The sequence below is a fragment of the Micropterus dolomieu genome, linkage group LG18 (genome assembly GCF_021292245.1).
Source record: "Micropterus dolomieu isolate WLL.071019.BEF.003 ecotype Adirondacks linkage group LG18, ASM2129224v1, whole genome shotgun sequence".
NCBI classification, from domain to species: domain Eukaryota; kingdom Metazoa; phylum Chordata; class Actinopteri; order Centrarchiformes; family Centrarchidae; genus Micropterus; species Micropterus dolomieu.
The window spans coordinates 3854221-3863975 of record NC_060167.1 but is presented as its reverse complement, the minus strand read 5'-3'; the positions used below and the strand labels follow the sequence as shown (position 1 = coordinate 3863975).

General features: G+C 37.8%; 1 protein-coding gene across 2 annotated transcripts; it reads left to right on the top strand.

Moving 5' to 3' along the window:
• Positions 1-1572: 1572 nt before the first annotated feature.
• Positions 1573-9518, top strand: LOC123987307 (immunoglobulin superfamily member 11-like). Of its 2 annotated transcripts, none has more exons than XM_046076067.1 (5): positions 1573-2040; positions 3030-3353; positions 3685-3708; positions 5324-5435; positions 6779-9518. In XM_046076067.1, the coding sequence occupies exons 1-4, from the start codon at positions 1956-1958 to the stop codon at positions 5410-5412; spliced, it is 522 nt and encodes a 173-aa protein (XP_045932023.1). In that variant the 5' UTR covers positions 1573-1955; the 3' UTR covers positions 5413-5435; positions 6779-9518. The 2 variants fall into 2 exon arrangements, with proteins under 2 accessions (XP_045932023.1, XP_045932022.1); XM_046076066.1 differs by having other exon boundaries at positions 3024-3353.
• Positions 9519-9755: the final 237 nt, after the last annotated feature.

Sequence of the window (9755 nt, the reverse complement as noted above, 5' to 3'; positions counted from 1 at the left end):
GGCATGACTCCACTTCCACTCTTAGTATTGACTTAATTAATGACTACATCTTTCACTCTGTTCTGTTGCTTTATATTCATATAATATTTATTAAATATAATTAGATTATTTTATGCATCTAATTTTTACTCTTCTACTGTCGTCAACGTAGGTAAAAAAAAATTACATTATGAGTTAAATCAGCAGAATGTTTGATGAGCTGGAGACAGAGAGTGACTTCTGTCTGAGGCCTGAATAAAGAGATGAATGTGGAGCAACAGTGCTGTATAAATACTGCCCAAATATTATCAGAACGCTTCTTTAAGTTCTTAAAGGTCCTAACTGAGCGAGATATTAACAGAAACATAAGGATTGGTGTTTTTACCTTTTTATGATCTTACCTTTTTAGCACTTTTAAACTTTACACGTTCAAATGTAAAGTGCATTACAAATCTAGTATTATTATTATTATTATTATTATTATAAGGTCATTGGACTAAATGTTACTCTGTAAATATTTTGTAGCTACATTGAAATATATAATTTGACTTTTTTTTATTTTAATGTTTGTGTTATTGTCATTATTTACACATCGTGTAGCTGTTCCAGTTTATTATGAATACAGTCTAAAACAACAGTCCTGCACCAAATCCTCCTCCATGAAGGTTATAATGTTCAGAGAGTGTATACTGACAGGTGTTTCTGTTATTCTGTCCACCCCATGTATATCAGTGAGTGCAGGCTAAATAACAGAAACACGTCTCTGAAACAATTTGAACTCAAACTGAACATTTAAACCTTGATGAAGGAGATTTATTGCAGGACTGTCAGACTGCATTAGTTTCAGGTGTTCCTAATAAACTGGACACTGAGTGTTTGCTGACTGTGATATTTGAGTTCTCTGAAAGTTCATGTATGTTGATGTTTCTAACTGATGATGAACTTGTATCGTGTCATTTCCTGCAGAGCTGAATCATTTCTGTCCAAACGTTTGAATAAAACATGAAAAATGTCAAACTGTATGTTGTGGCTGTTTTTGATGTTTCTGTCTGTTCAAACTCTGAGAAAAGAAACTAAAGTGATTTTACTGTGTTGGACCGATTCTAACATGATCGATATTTTACTACAAGTTTTTTTTTTTTTTTTTTTTTTTTATGAAAGTCTTTTTGGATGAGGGGTACAGTGGTGAAATTAAACTAAATTTACTCAAGTACAGTACTTGAAATGTGAAAAAATGAGACGTACTTTTTAATACTCGGAATAACAAAGGGCAACAAAGCTCAAATGTTATTGGAGCAGCAGTTAGTTTTGTGTTCGGGGTAATTTCTACCCAGAAAGGGAGAGGCATTGAACCAGGATCACCTCCAGTCCATGTCAGTCAGGATCCTCCAAAGGAAAACTGTTGTAACATACATTTAGCAAATAAAAACAAACTGTGTGAGCACATTGCACAAATTCAGTAAATCAAGTTTGACTTAAATTTCCAGTATCATTTTATATCTTTATCTTTATATCCACAGTGTATTATTATTCCTCTTAACTTTTTCTAATTACCTTCATGTTTGAGGCAGACTACACCCTTACCCCGCCCCCCATTTGATGATTGCCTGATTTTAGTCATGTGCATACCCAGAAAGCTCCGACCAATAACTTTCACTTAAACTTTCAGAGCAGAAGTGAAATGCTGTTTTATTATGCAAATAACCTGATGTCCCTGCCTGGATTCAGTTTTCAGTTTGGGAGCAAACATAATCAAACAGGTGTCTTTGTTGTTACATCATGACGTTTGATAAAGTGAAATGTGACTATTGATGCCTCCTGAATATTTCTGGGCTGTCTCTGCAGTGTCTGTGCTCTTCTGCGCCATCAAGCGGCTGTTCTAAAAACAAAACCAACCAAGTTTTGTTTTCGCTTCCAAACTCTGAAGTTAGCCGGGACACACCCAGAAGTGTCCGTTTGTGAAGTTTAATGTTCAGATGACTTCGACAAACATGGAGCTTCTTCCTCTCGTGTGTCTCTGTCTCCTGTCTCTGTCTGGACCAGCGTTGGCTGATGAACACGGTAAGAAAACTAATAGACTATCGCCTAATTAATAACCTGATAATTAGTACAGACCGATGTTAAACATCGCCCACAACACGGGTGATTCATTGATTATTTCAGCATCTTTGTGATTAGTAGGCTGCATCAGTGTAACACATGCGCATTATTCTGCATCATTTTTGGAAGTTCGGAGCGTCTCCGTCCTGCACAGAAACTCTTCTTGTCGAAACCTTTTTAATTGTTGCGACACATCACTGACATTTCTGATCAAATATAAACTCGTGTCGCTACCATGTAGGGAATAGTAAATACATGAGAAGTAGACAAAGTTGTTCCTCTTTTTCTGTCCGCCTACCACCTCTCTCGCTTTATGTTCAGATACAGAAAGCAAAAGAAAACTCGCGGATGGACAAAGCATCTTCTGATTATAAGTGTACTCAGACCAAGATTACACCACACGTTTCTCTCTCTCCAGTCTGCCCATATAGCCTGAACAGATGTTAACAGGCTGGACTATTGATTTAGATTTTAAAATGATTAAAGAGTCTAACATGTTTTTAAAAATATTTATCTGTTTCTTGTGTGCCATTATATTCTGCAACAGACCTTAAATTCATCATGGATAAGAATAAAACCATAGATTAAACAAAGTGAGTATAGGCCACACCTGCATGCAGCACCATTGCTGCTTGATTAGACTTTCTTCTTCAAAACAGAGAGAGGGTTAAATGTTATTAATTATTATTCCTGAGGCTTCGTCTTTTAGGAGAAACTTAAGAGCTGTGAGTAATAAGGTTTAGAAAAAAGAAAAATAAAAGATAAAAACTCCAGATAATAAATTATACAATTACCTGGAGAACAAAGTGCTCGACAAGGTCAAAGAACAAGACAAGTTTCTTGTTATGAGTTGATATTTTGTTCTAACAACTGACTTCTTTTGCCTGTCTTAAGTTAATTAAATTAATTGTAAACACTGATTAATACATGTTTCAATCTTCCAGGGCCAGGGGTCATCAAAGTGAAGAAAGGCAGTGATGTTATTTTACCCTGTTCCTTCAGCAGCAAGGAGGACATTATGTCAAAGCTCTTTGACTGGAGGAAAGATGGTGAGAAGGAGATTTTCTTCTATGATGGACGCGTTCATTCTAATATCGGCCGTTCAGGACAAGATGAGCAGTTCAAAGGTCGCGTCTCACATTTTCAAGATGAGCTGAAGTACGGCAACGCCTCCATCATCATCAGAAACACAAAGTTGACTGATAGTGGACACTACACCTGTGATTTTCCAGATCTTCAGCAAAGACAAAGATTCCACATTGAGCTTGTTGTTGGTGAGTATTTTCATTAAACAGTTAAATATTTATTTACTGATGTGACTGGTTTAAGAGTCCCAGATGGACTTTAGTCGAGTAGTCAGAATAAACATCTGGCAGGGCCTCGTCCCCACAGAGCTGCAGCCACATCTGGAGAGATTACCTCTCTATCACACAGGCTTCATGTTTACAACACTTTGTCACTGATGTTACTCTGCACAAATCAATTTCAGCCGTCTGAATTCTGTTGAATAAATAGGGAAACACTTTTCAGATTTTTTGGCGCAGTATTAGGCTACTGGTCTGCCAAGTTGATGCACTCTAACATGCGTTTGTTTTTTGTCTTTAGGTCGTGTCTTAAAAGACAGTTCAGGTGAGTCCTGATTTTGAAATAGCGCTCTCTACCTGTAAGTTTGGCTCCAGAGGCCTGACATCAGTCAAAAACAATGAATCTGGATCCATGGCTGTGTCATAAAGCTGAAACTACACATCACCTCTTAAAGTGGAGACACGTACCAGCATTTATTACAAACCCCATTTCCAGATTGGGACATTTTCCAAAATACTATAAAAATATTTGTTTTATCATGGTTTGGTCTGTATCTCTGTTTGTTCCTGACCGGAAGACTTTTGTTTGTGCGGCCATGCAGCATCTGAATCTGATCCTGCTCGCGTCCTGCGTTTTGGCCTCTGTACTCAGCCTGAATACTAACACAACTACATTATCCTTAAAATTTTTGCTCTCCCTTTTTGACACACAAGGGGTCAGAATATATGAAAAAACCTGAATATAATGCAGTCCAGAACAACCCCATCAGTAACCATCATTAAAGCAAATTAATGGCAGAACATTTGTGTTGAATTGCATTAGCAACACATTCTCATACCGAGATGACAAAAGGTCGATTGTCATGTGTCACAATATGACATCGGGCCTACTATATACGAGTCCATCGACTCTAGAGATGGGGACTCGTTTGAGACATAAGTCGCACATACAGTGACTTCAGACTTGACTCGAACTCGAGGTGCGGGACTCGTGAACAACGTTTATTTTTAGGAAACGTCTGATGAGCTTGCTGTTATTCCCTCCCTCTGTTACCTATAACCTGCCTACATGACACATAGCATCTGCTGCGCACGGCCACACCTGAGAGAGGACAACAAACACAGGTGTTATGACGATTTCTGCATGCCTGCCGAGAATTGCATGCACCTCGCGGGTGGTAACGCCAACTCATGCTGAGAAAAGAGGTGGATGCAGATCTTGGCAGGTAGCCTACAACATCTGTCCTGCCGATTTATGCGTCCGCCTCGTAAGGTCCTTTTCAGACACTTTGCTGTGCTCATTGATGAAACGCAGTCATCACCACATATTTTTGTGGTGATATATTTTATTTAGTTATAATGTTACACTGATTTGAGAGTCTGGGGAGTGTGTTGAATTGCAGTTGTTATTAAGCTGTATTTAATTGCATTGCACGTTACACAGTTGTGCTCTGTAAGTGAAAAACAGGTTACAGTTACAGAATCCTTTACAGCTGTGCAGTTTTATAAGCAGCCTGGATTGAACGCAGCAGGTGATACAACATTAGTAATAACCATGAGAGACTTGAGACTTGACTTGGACTCTCTTATTTCTTAAATGCAGCCTTTAGTTTACTTATAATTGTCTCTAACTGGATCTCTTTGACTTTTAATTGAATACTCCTGACACAGCCTGTAGAAATCTATTTACACATGATCCATCAGGGGAGCTACAGTCTTGTTAAGAGGAGCCGAGCTCCCCGTAGTTCGCATCCTGACCACAATCTCGACCATCAGATTACTGCAACAGGAAATAACGTTACTCTTTTACTCCTGGATTTGGTTTTCAGGAGCGTGCACACCTTTAGATGTTCTTTGCGTCGGCTGTGATGTTCAGTCCGCTGTTTATGACATGCAGCTACTTTCTGAGAGTTACATTCACTTTTTATCATCTGTTTCAGAGATCCGCACTGCAGTGATTATTGGTGGAGTTCTTGGTAGTTTGGCTGGTGTTTTTGTATGGTATAGTTTTTACACCAAGCGTTGCTGATAAGAGAGAAAATGCTCAGTGAGGTAAGTTTAAATAATATGTATTATCAACATTTTCACCATAAGCAGACAACAAATCAAATTCTTTACATGTGTCTTATGTTTAGAGTCTTGACAGTTTTATCTTTTCAGGCATTATATATATATTATGCTCATTTTCAGGTTCACAATTTTATTTAATGGTTGTACCAGAATACGTTTACGTAGTTTAATTTTCACCATATTTTTCTCAAACTGCACATTTCTGCAAATCCTCATTTCACCACTGTGTGTTGAACGCTCTGTTTTAACTATGGATCGAAACATTTCATTTCTATTTGATCTTTGTTGATCTGAGTTGCACATGCGCAGATCCTAGGTAAGGACTACTAGCCAATCAGAAGCAGAGTAGGGCGGGTCCTGACATGCCGGTAACCAGGCCTCAGTTCAGCTGTAGCATAGACTGTATAAAATAAGTGGACATAGTCACCGTGATGTCACCCATTGGTTTGTAGACTGCTGTTTTAAAGCCTTGAGTTTGGCAGTTTGGCCGCCGCCATGTTGATTTTTTTGCTACCAGCAGCACCGGACGTGACCATTTTTGGATGAGATGGTGGCGCTTGGCTAGCTAGGTAATTGCTACTTTTGGCTATAGCAAAAAACAGGCTTAAAACAAAACGTATAAATTAACAGCCAACCCAAAAACACCCTTTTCAACAGAACTGGTTAAATTTATACAGAGTAGCGGATATGAGTCACAGCATGATTTACAGGTCGCCATGGTAACAACTTGTCAATCACAGACAGTCCCGCCCTAAATCAACCGCTGATTTATGGTCTATTTTCCTCTAAATGGGACCATACTTTAAATCTAAATGAACATCATGTTTTATTGAAGAAGACTTGAAACTAACGATTGACGCCATAAACTCATTATGAAAGTGTTTAATGAGCTAATCAATCAGGTGAGAAGTTACCGAATTCTACCATTATTTCTAATGGAACTGGACCTCTTTTAGCAATCAGAAGAGTCGCACCCTGCTGACTGTGAAAAAGAATGCGAGTTTAAGTTACTTCTGTATTGTCTTCCCTCCTGAGAGCCTGAGGTTGCTGCTTGAGTTGTTTTGTTTCCAAACCAGCTTCTCATCTTAAACTGGAGCAAGAGGTTTTAGCTCAGCTCAGTGTGTTTTTCCACTGGTGTTTTTGAGGAAGCTGTGTTTTCTGTGGGAGATGTTAATTCCCTGAAGGGGTAGACTCCACTTTGCAAACTTATTACATGCATAAAAAAAGATATATATGATAGATAATATGACCTATTAAACATTCTGTTGGTATTTACATCCAGGATCAAGAATTTCTTCAATAAAATTTTGTTTTTCATCCTGCAGATTCACCAATTCAAAGATCCCTGTGATTCACCGCAGCTACCTGATCAAGAAACTTAACTAGCTTTAAGTGCTGTGCAGTTGACTGTTCAAGTAAGTGTGTGTGTGTGTGTGTGTGTGTGTGTGTGTTGTGTATATACTTTTTGTGAGAATCAGTTTGAGTTTAGACCATACTGAGGAGATATTTTGCCCTAAACCCAACAGGAAGTTTGCCTTTTTAAATTTAATGGTAATTTTTGGCAATTTACAGGCTCCATACTTTAACAAACTCCTCCTACTGAATCGATACGATGGACATCAAATTTTTGCTGTGCAATCTAAAGACAGTGACCATGAAAAGTTTTGCTATCTGTGAGTTTTCATTGAATGGTGTGTCTGTGGTGTGGCGTCAAATATTGATGCTATGAAACAAGAAGCCGTTATAACTACAGTGTACATGCTCACATCTGTACCAAACATTACATGCTTGATAAGAATCCCACCTTGAAAACATCTGCATGCCAATATTCACGTAATGTCATAGCACCACCTACTGGCAACAGGAAGTAAACTTGACTTGACTTATTGCAGACTTACCGCTCTAACAAAACAAGACTTTTGCCTTCAGATGTGGTCAGACAACGTGTACGACATAGTTTGGTTCAAGTAAAACTTTTAAAATTCACCTAAACATGGCAAAAAAGTTTTACACTAACTTTCCTTATAACATATCTACACATTAACCATTCTGTAGTTTCCCTGGACATATATTGTTGGAATAATGCATAAAAGAAGCAACATTTTTTATGAATTACTTCAACAGAATTACAAACACCATTCTCAGAACAGTTGGGACATTTTCCAAAATGCAATAAAAACAAAAACCTGGGATTTGTAAATTCACGTGAACCTTTATTTACCTTTACAAAGTTAGAATTTCAAAAGTTGGGACAGAGTCATGTTTACCATTGTGTTACATGAGCTTTCCTTTTAATAACGCTTTCTAAACATTTGGGAGGTAAAGATTCAAATTGTGCCAGTTTTGCAATTGAAATTTTTGTCAATTTTTGGTTTGGAGACCAGCGTCAGGTGAGCCACAACCCATCCTTACTTGCAAAGGCTGAGTCTTAACTTTTGTTGAATGTATTGCAGGCATGAAATTTTAACTGAACTTATTTACAACATGATGAGGTCGGTTGTGTAACAGGAGTAGTTTCTTTTTAGCAGACAGGATGGATTTAACAAGGTGAAACAGAAGAGAGCAAGTGGCCTTTAATGCAGACAGAACTGATTATTAATGAATCATTCTGTTAATTAAATCCTGATATGTGGTGTGACTGAGTTTTACTCATGGGCAGCTGTGGGAGAATAAAAGATTGACTTAATAAAAAACTCTATATTTTTAATATTAATATTTCTTGCACTTTGTGTTTGGTTGCTTTTGTTCCTTAATTTTCATATTCTGGTTATTTTATGCAACTCTTTTAACTCTTGCACTTTTGTCAACGTAGATTAATTTCATTCCAGGCATTACAAAGTTAAAAGGGAATTAATTAAACTAAACGATTAAAACACAGTTTTATATACGTGTTCAAAGCTAAGGGGCTTGCACCAAAAAAGTCACACATCAGTGACCTGAAACGACCAGGAGACCCCTGAATGAGGAATTCAGGCTGCTGCAGCTCAGAAAAGGTTCAAACGTCTGTGATGTGTTCAGGAGCTTCACCGTGAAATCTGAACCTGTAAAACTGACAGGCAGCTAGTGAAGAATGGAAGATGTTTGTGTTTCTATAATGAGTTAAAATCCCATCAGCAGCTTGTTTGATGAGCCGGAGACAGAGAGGGACTTCTGTCCTGAATAAAGAGATCTGTAATAGTCCAGACAAGATGAGATCAAATCATTTTAAACTTCTTCAGGCTCCTGATGTCTAAGTGCCCCCGAGCATCTCGCTCCCAATACTCAGAGTACCACCTAGCATGGTAGCTCACTGCCACTACAGCGTGAGTGAGTGTGAATGGATGAATGATGAGCAAAACTGCTGTATAAATACTGTTCATCACCAAATATTATCAGACTGCTTGTATTTCTTAAAGATCCTAAATGAGGGAGACACAGGCATTAACAGAAATATGAGTTCACTGAACTAAATGCTGTAAATGTGAATATTTTGTAGCTAAAGTGAGATATATATAATGAGACTGTTTTATTTTAATATTTGGGTTATTAAATTTGAGACACATTTTATTGTTTCTTTTTATTTCTTGAGGAAGTGTCATGTACAGTTACACACTGAACTACAAAACCAGTGTCAAATGCTGACTAACGACAGTCCTGCAATAAATCCTCCTTCAAAAAGGTTATAATGTGATGCTTAATCGACTTCATGGTCATTTTGGAGGCTGACGTTTGTTGTGCTGCTGAGCTGTATTGCCTTATTGACGGGTGTTTCTGATATTTTGTCCACCCCATGTATATCAGTGAGTGCAGGCTGAATCACAGAAACACGTCTCTGAAACAGTTTGAACTCAAACTGAACATTAAAACCTTGATGAAGGAGATTTATTGCAGGACTGTCAGACTGCATTAGTTTCAGGTGTTCCTAATAAACTGGACACTGAGTGTTTGCTGACTGTGATATTTGAGTTCTCTGAAAGGTCATGTATGTTGATGTTTCTAACTGATGATGAACTTGTATCGTGTCATTTCCTGCAGAGCTGAATCATTTCTGTCCAAACGTTTGAATAAAACATGAAAAATGTCAAACTGTATGTCGTGGCTGTTTTTGATGTTTCTGTCTGTTCAAACTCTGAGAAAAGAAACTAAAGAGATTTTACTGTGTTGGACCGATTCTAACATGATCAATATTTTACTGCAGTTTTTGTTTTTTAATAAAAACTTTTTGGAGGAGAGGTGTTTTGCAGTGGTGGAATGTAATTACATTTACTCAAGCACTGTGCTGTATGTCCCATTATAAAACCTTGATGAGACCCAGTTCAGTTT

Coding starts and splice junctions, on each gene's coding strand:
- LOC123987307 (XM_046076066.1), top strand. CDS start 1,956: ATGACTTCGACAAACATGGAGCTTCTTCCTCTCGTGTGTCTCTGTCTC. Junction 2,041..3,023: donor AGCGTTGGCTGATGAACACG/GTAAGAAAACTA, acceptor TCAATCTTCCAG/GGCCAGGGGTCATCAAAGTG. Junction 3,709..5,323: donor TGTCTTAAAAGACAGTTCAG/GTGAGTCCTGAT, acceptor CATCTGTTTCAG/AGATCCGCACTGCAGTGATT.